We start from the raw sequence: 17683 nt of genomic DNA, 5'->3' as shown, positions 1-17683 counted from the left end.
ACATTAAACTAAACTGTTATACTTGCTGTGCACTCACTACTTTACATTGTAGTAGAGGGTAATTTCTTCAGAGTTGTAGTCGCTTATGTGAGATACTGTAGATACCAGGATATGACATGCTCCCTTCTACAAGCCAAAGGCTGTCTGGGAATGCTAGAAGTTATAGTTCTGCAACAGCCCAAGGCACCCTGGTTGGGAAACACTACTAACAATGTTGGTCTGAGAGGAGAAGCCACGAGAAAGGCCCAGATTTAGCAATTTGTCTCAGACAAAAACTGTCTGATTTGCCCATAGCAACTAATCCCAGCTCATGCAGCAAATTATAATGCACATTGATCCTATTTGCTATAGATTTTATTGGGTGACAATAATACTGATGAAGAGGAGAGAAGAGGAGGCCAAGCCTCATCCCCAGGAGAAAGAGGTGGCCAAAGCTTTGGAGCAGTAAGTCCAGTGTACACATAGCACGGCTGCTGATAGTTATTAAGCACTCAACACATCTTTGTTTTTCTTTTTTTGGTATTTTTAGTCATTGCTACGAGATGTTGGTGGAGAACATGTGAGTAATAAATCTTATGGCTCCAGAATTCTTCTTACTTTGAGGGTTTTTTCATTTCCACGAGTTATTAGTTCCCTTATGTAAATCACACAGAGTAGAAAAAGTTGTCCAAATGGCAGAGCTTGAGGAGAGGGCACTGAATGGTAACCAACTGCCTATGGGGGCACTAGAGCCCATCAGCTTCATGAGGGCCTTCCTCTGGATCAAAACAGTAGGGACACAGTAGGGATATAGGTTGAACTTGATGGACATTTGTCTTTTTAACCTTATGAACTAACTAGTAACAATCGTACTTTAGGCAGCTCCTCCATCCTGGCCTTCTGCCCTAATTATTTTTGGTCATAGGCTAATAACTCTGTGGTTTCTATCAGAGGAGATAAAAACAGGATAAGGCTGGGTTCACACTACGTTTTTGCCATACTGTTTTCAATCCGTTTTTCTAAAGAAAACCGTATGGCAAAAAAACGGATGGAGCAGTATGGAAAAAAGTAAACCGTATGCGTTTTTAAACAGTATACTGTTTTTAAAAGTGCATACATACATATTTTTTTAATAGAAAAAAAACCCATACGTTTTTGAAAATTTTGTCCATAATTTAATGGGAGGGGTCTTTGGTGGGGACTTTAGGATTCAAATGCGCATGTGCAAAGTAAAAACGTATACGTTTTTCCCGTATGGAACCGTATACATGTGCGTTTCCCATTGACGTCCATGTTAAAAAAAACATATGCGGTTGCAGTACGGTTTTTAAACCGGAGTCAAAACCGTGGTTGATCAATGGGAAACGCACATGTATACGGTTCCATACGGGAAAAACGTATACGTTTTTACTTTGCACATGCGCATTTGAATCCTAATGTCCCCACCAAAGACCCCTCCCATTAAAAATGGACAAAATTTTCAAAAACGTATGGGTTTTTTTTCTATTAAAAAAATATGTATGTATGTACTTTTAAAAACAGTATACTGTTTAAAAACACATACGGTTTACTTTTTTCCATACTGTTCCATCCGTTTTTTTGCCATACGGTTTTCTTTAGAAAAACGGATTGAAAAACAGTATGGCAAAAACATGATGTGGACCCAGCCTTAGACAATAAAATGCATTGGTGCTGAATTTATCAAAAGCGACTTTTCAGCGACAAGTCGCATCGGCTGAAAGTACGCCAAAATGTCAGACCATGCTGAAGCAGGTTTAAATACAGTATAGAGCATAGATCACCAAGTCCGTGCGCAGAATTTATCAAGAGCCATGCATCTTTTGATAAATTAGGTGCACAATAGACCAGCCTATCCTCTGTAGTTTGGTCTATATTGATGCGGGACATAGACAACTTTGATAAATCTCCCCCATTGCCTTAGTTTTAAAGTGCGAGGACACAGAGCAGCAGTGACATGACTATTGGGGTCCTTGGTATGGACTTTTTATGGGGGAACCAGGTGTTATGTGTTTGGCCTTCTTAGGTATTTCTTCTTTAGTACAGTATATGGAGAATTTATTTGTGCCTTCTATTTTGCTTCAACTACATGGTGAAAGAATCATATTTAGAACCTCTATCAAGGTAAATACAAAGCTTAACCTAAATCCTTTGGTTTCATCTGACCACATGACATTCTCCCAGTCCTCTTCTGGATCATCCAAATGCTCTCTAGCAAACTTCAGATGGGCCCGGACATGTACTGGCTTAAGCAGGGGGACATGTCTGGCACTCCATGATTTGAGTCCCTGGCGTCGTAGTGTGTTACTGATGTCAGCCTTTGTTACTTTGGTCCCAGCTCTCTGCAGGTCATTCACGCGGTTCTGGGATTTTTGCTCACCGTTTCTGTGATCATTTTGACACCACGGGGTGAGATCTTGCGTGGAGCCCCAGATGGAGGGAGATTATCAGTGGTCTTGTATGTCTTCCATTTTCTAATAATTGCTCCCACCATTGATTTCTTCACATCAAGCTGCCATCTGCCCCTAGGGTAACAACATCTTCCCTGCACCACACACCCCGCCACCACAACTTTTGGCGCCATGAACAGGATACGGGTGTGTGCCTTATGCCTCTAGTCTGAACTGTGTCCAATACTGTCTGCAAAAATCGCATGCCGATGCAAATAAAGTTTGCGCCAGAAAGTGTACGGGACTTTGTCAGTGGAAAGTGTTTTACCCGAGGCGCTTGTGAGGGGGAGGTGGGGGGGAGAGGGGGAGGTGAAAAAAAGACTGTTATCTGCTATTGAGAATAACCCTAAAGTTGTGAACACTGTGCAAAATCCGTACTGAAGCAATGTTACGTGCCAAGATGTCTTCCGCCATACCTGAAAGGGTTAATTTGTTGGAAGGATCCTGCCCTAGCTAGCATCCCGCCCCTGGGCGTGGAAGCCAAGTCGTAGTTCCTAGTCCTAAGTGGAACTTGAAAGGTCCCCCCCTTGTTGCCGCGGGAGCGGAAGAAGAGGACACACCACTGAGTCACTTCTGGTCCCAGGCCCTGCTGATGACGAAGTTCCGGCCGGCAGCCATTTTGCTGGAGATCGGTATAAGAAGCGGAGTGGAGCCAGACCTCTTCAGTCTTGCGGAAATTCCTGGTGAGAGCAAGAAGATGGCGGATGCATAGCAGACTACACGTGCAGAGAGTCCCAAGATGGCGCCGGAGGCCCGGAGAGTCGCCGTGGCGCACATGTTCCAAGAATTAGCGGACCAGAAGATCTCCATCGGGGCCAAGGAGGCCTGCTATCAAGTCCCGCTGCCTGAGGATGACGGAGACTGGCCTGCAACCCCGGCGGAAGTCTTCACGAGAGCTGTCGCCGGTGAGGCTATCACCCCACCACCGGACCTGGCGATCCTGGGTGGAGATCTACATGGAGGAGCCGGAAGGGAGTACCCTGGCCGAGGCCGCATTTTCTACCCCTCCATCTACCCCAAGTCCAGAGCCAGTACCCCAGGTCCAGCAGCCCCCAGCATGTCCCCAGTCACCACTGCTACCCAAGTAGCTATTTGGCGACAAGCCGGCACTTATTCAGTTCATGAGGGACCATCTCCTACCCCTGCCAGGGAAGTCCCATCCTCCTGTCCTAACTGCCCAAGCCAAGAAGGCCAAATGGGAGGCCGAAGTGGCTGCCATCATGGAAGAGTTAAGGGAGTAGAAGAGAAAGGAGTATGGCCCTAAAGTCATGCCTTATGAAGTCCGTCAAGTCCAGCAGCAGGACACTAAGAGTCTTGAAGCCTTGTACATTAGAAGGCTAGAACAACTCCCTGAGAGGGAGAGCCACCCCTAGAGCGGCGGAGGGCCACAGTCATCAAGTTCGACAGAGTAGGGGGTTTGGCACACCAATGGACTGTCACCACGGTGGTACTATTCTGGTCAACAGGAGAGTGGTGAAGAGAGACTACCTCCCTCCACCTCTACACTCCCTAGAGAGCAGGGAGATTGTAGAGTATACCCAGGTACAGAGCCTGCAAGGGGAATGGGCATCAGCCATCACTAGGCCCAAGAATCCAACACAAATCCCCTTCGCCTACTTCCCCTCTGAAGATTGGGACTCAGATTCAATTGGTCTCCTGCCACCAAGTGTCAATGGGAAAGTCTTCCAAGAAGAATAGTATCCTGAGTCACCTGTCATGGACCCCAAGTATCTGCGTTGAGGGTCGTCGACAGATGTGCCCAGGCCTACTCCTGTGGTCGAGGTTTGGCCTAACCAACGGGCACCAACCAAAGTGCCTCGGCCTACTCCTGCTGAGGAGGAGGTTTGGCCGGCCCAACAGGCACCTACACTTGACCCCCCCAGTGGCGCAAGCTGCTGCTGTACAAGTGGTGGTCACAGTAAGCCTGACCATCCCTGATTCCAGTTTTTCCCATGTGTCGTGGGATACTCATGTCAGCTCCATGGAGGCAGCAGAGCCTCGTGGTCCTAGGTACATGTCCCAGCCTAGAAAGCAAGGTACCCATCGAGGTTGGAATGGAAAGTTGCCAGGCCACAGTGTTTGAAGATTGCAAGATGTTTACTACTATTGAGTAATGAGGCTAACTGCGTTTCATGCGAAAGCATTGTTTTTGTTTATAGGTTCCTGCAACATTCAAGAAGAAGTGCCTGACAAACTTGTCAAGAAGTTTACTTGTAACCATATGCGTACGTGTTCCTGCCTGGCTTTTAGCCGTGACCCTTTACTGAGGACTCAAAATGTACGTGAACTGTAGAGCGGTACAATGAAAATCTGTATATATCATGAGAGTTATATATTTTTGCCCATAATTTTTGCACAAATACTTATGTTGGTGTGCTGTAATAAAATGTGTATGATGTGTTTGTACAGAAATGGCTAAACTGTACAGTGTCTTATTTCATGGCAATCTATATGGGAGGTATCCTGACCCAGTCAGGAAAAGCATTGCCATTGACTCAGCACCATGAAAAGTTCCAGCGAGGTACTGAGATTAAGCTGTAGTACCATGTATAAAAGTAACCTATAGTCCAGTATAGACAGTATACTTATTACTAATTTAGTCTAGTCAAATGTCAATGTCTAGATTAGGACTGTAGCCTTGTATATTTTCCAGTCCACCCATGTCTAGAGTATATAGCCATCTAACATTTTTTCTGTCTGCGTGCACAGGGTACTCTACTGGACAGAGGGTTCACCTGACGTCTAGATAATGCACATAGAGTGACAAGATTGCTAAAAGTAAAGGTAACACTGTTGTATGGTGTAAAAATGTGTAGAGTTCTGGGAGAAGAGTTTTAATACCGAGGGACCTTAGCAGCCAAGGCATTGGGCAGATAGCCTCAGGCAACCCAATCCGTAACTTGTATTGTCTTAACAGTGTGTTGCTAATGCAATAACAAGGTTCGTCAACCCCACCTGTTACTATCCTAAAATACAAGAGCATGTATGGACATTCACCACGCCACATGGACTCATCATTACCTTGTTTTGTAAACCAGACCTGAGAAGGACATTGTGCATAAATGCCCTAGGAACTGTCACTAGGCCCCAGTGGCCACTTCAGTCCTCCGCCCTCCAGGACTGAGCTTCGAGGACGACTGTATTTAAGAGGGGGAGATTGTGGTAGCCCAGTACGGGGATATGTTGCCCCATACCCTTTCTGCCCTGTCAGGCAGCCTCCTCCAGTGTCCCCAAGGCCCCTTGCACCTGTTTCCCTACTGTACTTATGTTCTGCAGTGTATTGTATTACAAAATGTGTTGTATCATTAAGAGTTGTGCCATGTGATATACCATGTGATTGTTACCCAGGAGGTACCAGTGACCAGCTGACCCCAAGAGTGACCTATGGGCTCCCTGCTAGTCTCCCCCATATAAGCCCTGGGTGGAGCTAGCTTCTTTCTCTTTGAGCTCTGCTCTTCTGCCAAGCTGAGATCCAGTGCAGTCGCCTAGTGTGTGTGTCCAGAGTGTTGGAGACTTCAAAGTCCAGTCCTGCAGCCACCATCAAGTCAAGTAAGCTACAGTCACATGAATAGAGCGTGTGCCTGTGGATAGGGGATAAGTTATTTTTCACCGGAGATCTCCTTTAATTATCTTTGTCACCTCATTAAAGGAGATATTCCCTGGAGAAAAATCGTCAGCCATTATACCCGGGTGCCCAGAATATAAAATAACAAACACTTACCTGCCGCAGCTCCCTTGTGTCCCGGTATAGCCGCTGCAGTTTTCCAGTGGTATCTTCTTCTGGATTGACGGTAGTCAACACGTCATACTCCGACTCAGCTAATCGCCAGATGCAGCAATATCCTGCCTCAGCTGGCCATAGGCTGAGCGGCAGTCTGATGCACGGAGCCCTGCCGACCAATGTCGGGGCTCAATGCATCACACTGCCGCTCAGCCTGCCGCCGGCGGAGTGGGACATTGCTGAGCCGGAGTGTGACGCATTGACCACAGGCAACACGGAAGAAGGCACCACTGGAGATCTTAAGCAGAGATACCGGAACACCAAGGCTTCTAGTGAGTCCCGTTTTTTATTTTATACTCTGGGCATAATGGCTGAAGATGTTTTTCCATGGGATGTGTTCTTTAAAGGGGTACTCCCCTGGAAAACCTTTTTTTTTAATCAACTGGAGCCAGAAAGTTAAACAGATTTGTAAATTACTTCTATTTAAAAATCTTAATCCTTCCAGTACTTACCAGCTGTTGCATGCTCCACAGGAAGTTCTTTTCTTTTTGAATTTCCTTTCTGTCTGACCACAGTGCTCTCTGCTGACACCTCTGTCCATGTGAGGAACTGTCCAGAGTAGGAGGAAATCCCCACAGCAAACCTATCCTGCTCTGGACAGTTCCCGCGGAATTTAAACTTGTGTGAACTTAACATTATTGTGAACGGGTTTCCGCAAGACCCGTTCACACTGTGGAATTTCAGCGGCGGACAATTCCGCCGCTGAAACTGTTCCGCGCGGATTCTTTGCACGGATTCCGCGAGCACTGCATAGCCGTCAACGGTGACGGCTCAGTTCCCCGCGGCCCTAGCGCCGAAGCATTTTCAGCGGCGGCCGCCAGACGGACTCTCGCAGTGTGAACGTGCCCTAACAGAGTGAACAATGAAGAGGCTTCAAAGCAGGAGCGGAGGGAAAGTGAGGGGGATTTTATTTTATTTTTTTTAATGGTATTAGGCTAGGTTCACACTGCGGAATCTCCGGGCAGAATTTCTGCTGGAGATCGAGTCGGCGGTACTAGGACCCGCGTGGACTGCATTGCCATCCCTATAGATGGCAATGTATTTCTGAGCAGATCTTCAAAAAGATCCACCCAGAAATGCATTGCTGTCTATGGGGGCAGCAATGCAGTCCGCTCGGTCCTAGCGCCGCCCGTAGGATCTCCAGAGATTCTGCAGTGTGAACCTAGCCTTATGTTTTTTTTTTTTTTTTTTTTAATTCTTAGGCTAGGTTCAGACTACGGAATCTCCGGGCAGAAAATTTCCGCCCGGAGATTCCGAGTGCGGCCAGCGCCGAATGAATCAGTCGGCGCTAGGACCGCTCGGACACCGCAGTCTCCAATAGACTGCAATGTGTTCCGCGAGTATTTCGGCCTGAAGAAAGAGCAACGCCATTCTTCAGGCGGAAATTTCCAAGCGGATTTTCCTTTCACAAATTCCGAAGTGTGAACTTGTGACTGGAAACCCATTCACTACACTATACATTTTAGCAAGCGGAATTTTTACGGGCACAGAGCCCTTGGTAAATGTTCCCAATTGTGTTTCCCAACCAGGGTGCCTCCAGCTGTTGCAAAACTACAACTCCCAGCATGCCCGGACAGCCTTCGGCTGTCCGGGCATGCTGGGAGTTGTAGTTTTGCAAAGGCACACTGGTTGGGAAACGCAGCTAGTGTGAACTGAGCCTGACAGTTGTTAGTATTGTTGTATTTGGTAGACGGCTCCTGAGGGATACACCGCATTGTTACACGCCAAGTACCTCACAGAACACGTGTCCTATGGGACCGTCTGGATCTATATTAGCAAACTGCGCTATGAAATAAACAAACTAGAGGGGGTGTGGCCAGTGTCACCAGCCTCCCGCACTCGGTCGCCTCGCTCCGCCATCCGCCATCTTGGCTAAGGGCAAACGAACATTTACACAACCGGCCGTTACCGTGCAGTGTCGCCGACTCGGGCGGGCATTGACGCGACAGCAGCATTTTGCGCCTCCTCGCTGGCGCTGGTCGTATTAATCCCTCTGTAAGACCCGCACTTCGGTAACATCCGGGATGGCAGACGCCATTTTTGTTAGTGGCACGTAAAGCGACGGGGCGTGTCCATGGTGGAAGGGGGCGGGGTTATACGCTATAAAGGGCGGTGGGCGGGCAGTACGGATCGGTCCCGGTGACGCTTGAGGCTGTGCGACCCGAGGGGTGCTGGGTTTGGAGCTGCTGCAGGTAACAAGTGTTGTTGTGCCCCCCCCGGTGTGTCGGTTCCCCCCTGTAGCGCCCTCTACCGGGTGCCTTTGCCTTCCCCCTGTGTACAGCCCTGGTCCCCTGGCTTGTCAACAGCTCTCTACCGTTTCCTAAGTTCTGTTGTTTATACCCTGGCGAACTACAGCTCCCAGCATTTCCTGGTGTATTGTGTTAGCGGGCATGCTGGGGCTTGTAGTTCTGCAGCCCCTAGAGACTTGCAAGTTTTCTTCCACTGGATTCTTCCTGCAAGAAGTTTCTGCTAAACCTTTAAAGGGCCCCAGACCCAAGATCAGCAGCTTCTGATCCTGCAATGGGCTGGGACTGTGTTCACACTAACCAGAGGCTCTACACCTGCGGCAAGAACTACAACTCTCATCATGCCCTGACAACTGAAGACTGTGCATGCTGGGTGTTGTAGTTATCCTGTAGATTGGGAAATACTGTGTATCTAACAATCATATCTTGTATGGGGGGCTGCTGTATCTTATCTAATACTGTCTAGACAGCCAGTGTATCTAAGCAACCCTTGGGTGATACTGTCTGCTGAGCTCCAGTATCTAATCTTATTGTTGTTAGTCTGCTCCCCTGTATCTAACGCCCCTCTCTCACACTACAAAATGACTCTGTTTTTAAAGATCTGTATGAAGTTCTGGCTGAAAACTGCAGTTACAAAATCCTATACGGCCGTTAGAAAAAATCCCATAGACTATAATGGGATTTTCTAATAGCTGTTTTGAAACCCGTTACTAATAACAGCCGTTATTTTGTGACGGAAGATAGTAACGGAAGAAATGGTGCATGCGCCATTTCTCCCGTTACGATCTTCCATCACAAAATAACGGCCGCTATGAATATTGGGCTATAAGGGGTTAAAACGGCTATTAGAAAAATCCCATAGACTATAATGGGATTTTGTAACTGCCGTTTTACTGGCGATTTTCGGATGGAACTTCGTACGGATCTTTAAAACGGAGTAATTTTGTAGCGTGGAACAAGCCTAGGCCATCACCAGGAACTCCGCAGACAGTGTGATATAAGGGTGCGTTCACATTATGTAATTCCACGAGCAGAACTCAGCGACCGGAATTCTGCGGTGTGAACTTAATTGAATGGGTCTCCGCGAGACCTGTTCAACCTGCAGAATTTCAGTGTGAACGCCAAAGAGAGAATATGTTCATTCTTTGCGCGGATTCCACGAGCACTGCGTAGCCGTCAATGGTGATGGCTCAGCGCCCAGCGGCCCTTGAGCCAAAGTACCTTCGGCGGCCGCCAGGCAGAATATCTGCTTGCGGAATTCAGAGCGGAGATTCTGCTGTGTGAACGCACCCTAAGGGAGTCTAGACCAGTCCCGTTCTTCTCGGGTCAAAAATAAAAACTGACTTTAAAAAAAACAGACAATAATGAATGGAAACGGAAGATATCTGTTCGTATCCGTTTGGATCCGTTGTTAATAAACCAAAAATATCAAAAAAAATCTGTTTTCTGAGCATGCTCAGAAGTTAAAAACGGATTGAAAAAACGGATGCAAATGGATGACATTAAAGGTTCATCCGTTTTCCATAGATGTCAATGTTGAATTTACTGTATCCGTTTTTTTCTTCCCTTTTTTTTATGATTGAAGAAAAAATACTGTGACATTCTTTCTGCCATCAAAAAAAGGAAATGAGTGCAGACGGGTACAAACGGATGGAAAAAAACATTGAAATGAATGTCATTTTTTTTTAAATCCGTTTTTAATTCGTTCACAGCCTGCAAGAAAGGAACCGAAACGGGGATTAAAAAAAAAAAAAAACGGGGACAGACGGCCGTGTGAACGCACCCTTAAACTACCAGATTAGACAGTGTCACGAACAGGACTAGATACAGCAGCTCGGCAGACGGTACCACCGGAGTCTTGCGTATGCTAAGCAGGCTATCTTGTGTGGTACTAGCTGCTTTATCTAATTTTCTGTGGTACGCTAGAATTCAGTGTTTTCTAACCAGTGTGCCTCCAGCTGCTGCTAAATTATAGCCCCCAACATGACCGGACAGCAAATTCAGTGTTTTCACAAACATTATACCTTCTGCAAAACTACAACTCCCAGCATGCTGGGAGTTGTAGTTTTGCAACAGCTGGAGGCCCACTCTTTTGTGATAAAACTGAATAACCTGTTGGTGGCTGAACCTATTTTGTGACATGGTTAACGTAGCTGCTGTATCTAATCCTATTTGTAATGTACTGTCTTCTCAGTGTATCTAAGGCTGCAAGACCCGTCCCGTTCTTCTCCCATCAAAAATAAAAATGGACTTTAAATAACGGATGCAAACGGATGTTATCAGTTTGGATCAGTTATTGTTCAGCTAATAAAACAAAACCGGACATATTCAAAAGGAAAACGGATAAAAAAAATGGATGACATTAAAGGCGCATCCGTTTTCCATAGAATTTTTTAATTTACTGTATCTTTTTTTTCTTCCGTTTTTTGGCGAAAGAAAAAAATACAGCATGTGCCGTTTGGAGTGTAGACGGGTTCAAACGGATGTAAACGGATTGTAAAAAAAAAATAATAATAATCCCATTGAAATGAATGTGTTTATTATTTTTTTTTTTTTAAACCATTTTTAATCCGTTTACAGCCTGCAAGAAGGGAACCCTAAACAGGGACAGACGGACGTGTGAATGCACCTTAAAGGGGTACTCCGGTGGAAAACCAGATGCTCCTGTATCCCGGCCGGATAAGCCCGTGACTCCATTTACTTTAATCATCCGACTGGAGTCAAACGGTGATTCCGGTCGGCTCAGTTTTGACCCGTATCTAGTTTTGGACTGGACCTAAAACCGTAGTGTACTACGGTTTTAGGTCCGGTCAGGAAACCGCATACGGGTCAAAACTGAGCCGACCGGAGTCACCGTTTGACTCTGGTCGGCTCATTAAAGTAAATGGAGTCACGGGCTGATCTGGCCGGGGTACGGGAGCGCCCAGTTTTCCCCTCCCCCAGCCGGATCCGGCGCCCGTATGTAAAAAACGAGGTGTGAATGCAATCTAAGCCTGTCACTTGACACGGTCTACGGAGCTGCAAACGTCAATGATTCTCTAGGTCAATTTTTTTCATATTTCTTCCAAACAATGGGGGAGATTTTTTAAAACAATTGCAAAGGAAAGTGGTGCAGTTGCCCATAGCAACCAATCAGCTCGCTGCTTTCACTTTTTGAAAAGGCCTGTGAAAAATGAAAGAAGCGATCTGATTGGTTGCTATGGGCAACTAGACAACTTCTCCTCTGCACAGGTTTTGATAACACTCCCCAAAGTCTCCAGCTGTTGCAAAACTATGAATCCCAGCATGCCCAGGCATGCTGGCGGGTCTAGCCTTGCAACAGCTGGAGACTCTGGGAGAGATTCTCAAACTACTTTAATTGTGCTGCTTTGAAAAACGTGTGAAAATTCATTTTCGCGCCTCAAGTTATTTTTTGTAGCAGCCATATTGGTTTTTTTTTCCGCTAAAACTTGCAGAGTTTGGAACTAAAATCGGCGTTTTTTGCCCTAAAATTGCCGATTTGTTTTTTTTTTTTGCCCCAACGTTACATCCCAGAAAATTCTGCCAGAAACATCTCAAGAAATATTCCATTCTTACTAGTGCTCAGACAAGCGATAACTGTATAAATAAAACATTTATGAGCTTAAAGGGGTACTCTGCCCCTAGACATCTTATCCCCTAGCCAAAGGATAGGGGATAAGATGTCAGATCGCAGGGGTCCCGCTGCTGGGGACCCCCGGGATCTCGGCTGCAGCACCCACCTCAACGGTTTCCGGCATCGCTGGAGGCTTCAGATCCCGACCACGCGAGCAGAAGAGAATGGCATCACGACTCCGCCCCCTGTGTGACGTCACTCCCTGCCCCTCAATGCAAGTCTATGGGAGGGGGCGTGACGGCCGTCACGCCCCCTCCCATAGACTTGCATTGAGGGGCCGGGCATGACGTCACGCTCTTCCGCTCGCGTGGTCGGGCGTGACATCAGGTCACACGCTCTTCCGCTCGAGGGGCTGGGCGTGATGTCACACGGTCGCAATATCATGTAAAGCAGACAATATACGTGGACACGCCCACTTTTACAAAACTGACGTGAACAGTGTAAACCGCGACACAAAGCTCTTTGAAAATGTGGTCGATGCTTTTCGTGCCAAAATTTTGGCACAAAATTTAGTTTTTTAAATTATTTTTATTTTATTTTGGCACAAAATTCTTTGACAATCTCCCGCACTGTTTGGGTAAACACTGTACAGCCAGACATAAGATTGGGCCAGTAACTTGTTTGTTTTGTGTCTTTTAGCCTCTAGTTGTCAGGGCATGCTGGGAGTTGTAGTTTTGCCACAGTTTAGGGAGCCATGGCTGTAGGTCCCAGTACTGTAAACCATAGGGCAAGTGTATATCTCCATTAATCCTACTGAGGAATATCTGCTTTAAATGGCTGATAACAGGGAACAATAGCCCAAATGCGAGTGCAGACAAGCGACTCTTGAGCTTTACCAGTCTTCACTTCCCTTACTGCAGCACTTTATGACAGTTCCCCGAATCTGATGTAACCTTTGCAATTCTTGGTGAGTAACTGGGGATTTTCTTTACTGCTGGTGGATCCGCCTTGCAGAAGACTTGTTCCAGGAAGTTATGTAGGAATCTATGGAAAGACTTAAAGGGGTACTCCCCTGGTAAACATCACTTTTTTATTTTGTGTATTTTTTTTTTTAAATCAACTGGTGCCAGAAAGTTAAAGATTTGTAAATTACTTCCATTAAAAAAAAAAATCTTAAAGGGGTAGTCCAGTGGTGAAAAACGTATCCCCTATCCTAAGGATAGGGGATAAGTTTGAGATCGCGGGGGGGTCTGACCGCTGGGGCCCCCTGCGATCTCTCTGTACGGGGGCCAGGCTCTCCGGCCAGATAGCGGGGGTCGACCTCCGCACGAAGTGGCGGCAGACACGCCCCCTCAATACATCTCTATGGCAGAGCCGGAGATTGCCGAAGGCAGCGCTTCGGCTCTGCCATAGAGTTGTATTGAGGGGGGCGTGTCGGCCGCCGCTTCGTGCGGAGGTCGACACGCCCCCTTCCCGCGGGCTGTCGGGGCTCCGTACAGGAGATCGCAGGGGGCCCCAGCGGTCGGACCCCCCAGCGATCTCAATCCTTTAGGATAGGGGATAAGTTGTTCCCCACTGGACTACTCCTTTAATCCTTCCAGTACTTATCAGTACTTATTCTGTACGCTCCACAGGAAGTGCTTTTCTTTTTGAATTTCCTGTCTTACCCCATAGTGCTCTCTGCTGACACCTGTCCATTTTGGGAACTGTTCAGAGAGCACTGGTCAGGCAGAAAAGAACTTCCTCTGGATCATGCTGGGAGTTGTAGTTTTGCAACAGCTGGAGGCGCCCTGGTTGGGAAACGCTGCCTTAAGGGGATAAAAATAAAAGCAAACTGGTTGCTATGGGCAACAATCCCTCTATTGTCCCTGAATAGGTGTTGATAGATCGCTCGTATCTCGTATAAAATAGATGTTTGGTCTGCAGCACGTGGACTCTTCTCATCTGTGACTGGGGGGTGAAGACAGCTGAGCGCTGACCTCCAGACTAGATGTGACTGTGGCAAATGCTCAGCTGTGCTTCTTTTCACTGACAGGGAGCAGAGATGGGGGTGGGGGAGGGCTTCGGCTGCTTTCACACTATAGAATTCTCCATTTTAAAGATCCTTTATAATTTTTATGTTACCAGTTTTAACCCATCATTGCCGTTATTAATAACAGATGTTTTGTGACAGGAGAAATAGGATAACATTCATTTGCATCAGTTATTGTCCTTTTTTTATTTTTGTCTTATTTTTTAAAGTCTCTTAAATTAGTGTCTCCCAACCAGGGTGCCTCCGGCTGTTGCAAAGCTACAACTCTCAGCATGACCGGACAGCCTTTGGCTGTCCGGGCATGCTGAGAGTTGTAGTTTAGCAACAGCTGGAAGCACCTTGGTTGGGAGACACTAATTTTAAGTGTTTGGAATTAGTAGTTGGACCCCCTCAATCAACTGCATTTTTTGGGCTATAATCTGCTTTACTTGCACAATACAAAGTGCTGTAATAGTGTTACCCACTGCAGTAATATCCTGCCCTCTAAGAATTGCATATGCCTTAGGTGTCCGACCTGTGACCCTCCAGCTGTTGCAAAAAAACACAACTCCCAGCATGATCTAACAGCTGTTGGCTGTCTAAGCATGCTGGGTGCTGTGGTTCTACAACAGGCTGGAGGTTGCAGATTGGACACCTAGGGCATATAGTAAAGTGTGTTTGTGTGTGTTACTCATGGGGGTATCGAGGAATAAAGGTGCCATGAGCCCCTCTTAGCCAATAGTACCATGTGACTGCAACTTCAAGTTGGCTAAGACTTCAGGACTGCTTCTCCACTAGTGTCAATAAAGCTTTTTGAAAGGCACAATCAGACTGTCAACATTTGGTGGTTGACGGTTCACCTCCAGATTTTTCAAGTTGTATCATGCCTGTCAAGCTTTATTGGCTCACTTGCAAACATGAGGAGAAATCGGGTCCTGTGCTATCTTCAACTATATAGACAATTCAAAAGTACCAGGGTTAAAAGTGATTCTTCATTGGGTTAAAGGGGTACTCCACCGCTAGACATCTTATCCCCTATTTAAAGAAAAGGGGATAATATGTCTGATCGCAGGGGTCCTACTGCATGGGGGCCCCCCACGATCTCCTACAGTACCCATCGTTCTAAAACACCGGGTTCCTGCAGTGGTTGTGAAGTCATGGCCACACCCCTCATGACATCACCCCATGTCTCCTCCATTCATATCTATGAGGGCGTGTCCAATGACTCACCCCTCCCATAGACCTGATTGGAGGGGGCATGGCGTGATGTTACAAGGGGTGTAGCTGTGACATCAAAATCACAGCTTTCGGCTCAGAAAAATGTTCGGAACGCTGGAGCACCCCCTTTAAAGGAGTTATCCAGGATAAGGTGATTTAACTACTTACCTGCCAGACAGTAATGGACATGCTTAGGAAGGAACAGTGCTGCTCTTGGGGCTAAATGGCTGTTGTGAGATTACCATAACACGGAGGCTATCTTTTTGGGAACTGGCTATTTCCTGTGGGAGTTCGTTCTCTCAAAGTCCCATGACTCCTTGTTTGTAAGTGTGAGGTCACTTTTTGCCACCCCACTCACTGAAGCACACCTGTGATCCTTTCCATCCAAAAGACCATTGTTTTATAACCAGGGTGCCTCCAGCGTTTACAAAAAATACAATTACTTGCAAAATGGTCTCCCTCCTACCCAGCAGTCCATCCATTAAAGCAGACAAGCTCCCTTTCATCACCAGACTAATGATGTAATGTCTCGGGCTGCACTGCAACCTGGGGGGGGGGGCAACACTTATTTTGTATGCTGTTAGAAATAAACATTGGGGCAAAAAAAATCACAGAATTGAGACCACATGACCTCAGATACAGACACTATATTATGAACTACACTAACTTTACAGCCCCTGTAGCATAGTCAAACGAGAAATTCCTGGAATACCAATTTAACCATGGATTTTAGGATAGTTTGAATATTCCAGTGAACATAGCACAGACTGCTCTTTATAATAATCCCCTGTGTTCTGCTTTCTGTATACTGAGACATCACAGCTGCTCCGTGATGTCTATGTACCCTCTCCTACTCGTGTGGCTGCTTTTAGCGGCGGATTGTTGCTGCGGAACAGAGGGTGGCAACAGCTGGAAGCACATAATGGGTCTGGTCACTGCAGATCCTCAGCGTAAAATACGCCGTGGATCCGTTACGTGCGACCCTACCCTAAAAGAATATAAACGGATGTTAACAATATATTTTATATGAAAGTGATAAATCTTACCATTTTACTTCTGTCCATTTCCATTATGAATGACCTCTGTGTTGTCAATAATCAAACTAAAACTAATGGACATCTCATAACTAGAGATGAGCGAACTTACAGTAAATTCGATTCGTCATGAACTTCTCGGCTCGGCAGTTGATGACTTTTTCTGCATAAATTAGTTCAGCTTTCAGGTGCTCCCGTGGGCTGGAAAAGATGGATACAGTCCTAGGAGACTTAAGACTGTATCCACCTTTTCCAGCCCACCGGAGCATCGGAAAGCTGAACTAATTTATGCAGCAACCGCCGAGCTGAGAAGTTCGTGACGAATCAAATTTACTGTAAGTTCGCTCATCTCTACTCAGAACTGTTCTAAACACTGTAAACATAGCTTTAGATGTTGTAAGGGTCTTACATGAGGCCCTCACTAACTCATAATGAAGATGTGACCCCCCCAGTAGTTAGATAGGAACCCCCCTCCCAATTAGTTAGAAGCTCTCATTAGGTAGGCAATTTCCTCCTATTGGATAGAAGCCCCTCCGATTGGGCAAATGCTCCATTAATTCCCCCCAATAAGTCTCCTACAAAATAAGAAAGTGTTTTCTTGGCTCCTTCGCTGAGGGAACTGCAGCCTCTGCTTAGTGGTGAAGGACCTTCTCCTGCAAGCCAGAGTGGTGCAGGACCTGTACCTCTCCAGATAGAGGAGTGAATGATGGTCTCGGCATGGGAGTGTATGGAAGGTGAAGAGTATTCTTATTTTTTTGATAGTTTCGGGAACATTTTAAAAGTATGCAAATGTCCAATATCTGTGCCAATACAGTACAGTGGTCCCTCAACATACGATGGTAATCCGTTCCAAACGGACCATCGTTTGTTGAAACAATCGTATGTTGAAGGATCCGTGCAATGTAAAGTATAGGACAGTGGTCTACAACCTGCGGACCTCCAGATGTTGCAAAACTACAACACCCAGCATGCCCAGACAGCCGTTGGCTGTCCGGGCATGCTGGGATTTGTAGTTTTGCAACATCTGGAGGCCCGCAGGTTGTAGACCACTGTTAGAGGAAGTTGTACTCGCCGGTCCCCACCACTCCGGACCGTCACCGCTGCCCTGGATGTCTCTGTCAATCGCTGTCCCCGGGTTGTCCCCGACGCTCCGGCAAGGCCTCTGCTTCCCCGGCATCCGCGCTCTCCGTCATCGTCATCACGTCGCTACGCACGCCACTCCTATTGGATGACGGGACAGCGTGCGCAGCGACGTGATGACGACGATGGAGAGCGCCGACGATGCAGGGGATCCCGAAGAGGACGCGCTGGAGCCCCGAGGACAGGTAAGTGATCGTCAGCGGACCACACGGGGCACCGTAAACGGCTATCC

The 17683-nt window shown here is 46.8% G+C and overlaps 2 protein-coding genes across 11 annotated transcripts in view; one reads left to right on the top strand and one right to left on the bottom strand.

The window, feature by feature from the left end:
* Window positions 1-8265, bottom strand: part of TBC1D17 (TBC1 domain family member 17) — a 92959-nt gene extending 84694 nt beyond the window's left edge. For 2 of the 5 annotated variants that reach the window (XM_056544625.1, XM_056544626.1), the window contains exon 1: window positions 6681-7128. In XM_056544625.1, the coding sequence (XP_056400600.1) occupies window positions 6681-6864 (184 nt within the window). In that variant the 5' untranslated portion in view covers window positions 6865-7128. Of the gene's footprint in view, window positions 1-6680; window positions 7129-8137 lie in introns of those variants that run through there. The other 3 variants (XM_056544627.1, XM_056544631.1, XM_056544628.1) reach the window with 3 other exon arrangements.
* Window positions 1-17683, top strand: part of AKT1S1 (AKT1 substrate 1) — an 85284-nt gene that overhangs the window by 52237 nt on the left and 15364 nt on the right. Inside the window, exon 1 of one of the 6 annotated variants that reach the window (XM_056544636.1) lies at window positions 8068-8223. The exons of 2 other annotated variants lie outside the window; for them this stretch is intronic. The gene's annotated coding sequence lies outside the window, so the exon portion shown is untranslated. Of the gene's footprint in view, window positions 1-8067; window positions 8241-8277; window positions 8421-12895; window positions 13016-17683 lie in introns of those variants that run through there. 3 more of the 6 variants (XM_056544637.1, XM_056544635.1, XM_056544638.1) reach the window with 3 other exon arrangements.

Source organism: Hyla sarda, chromosome 10, assembly GCF_029499605.1.
Source record: "Hyla sarda isolate aHylSar1 chromosome 10, aHylSar1.hap1, whole genome shotgun sequence".
NCBI lineage: Eukaryota > Metazoa > Chordata > Amphibia > Anura > Hylidae > Hyla > Hyla sarda.
This window is presented reverse-complemented; position numbering and strand designations above follow the sequence as displayed.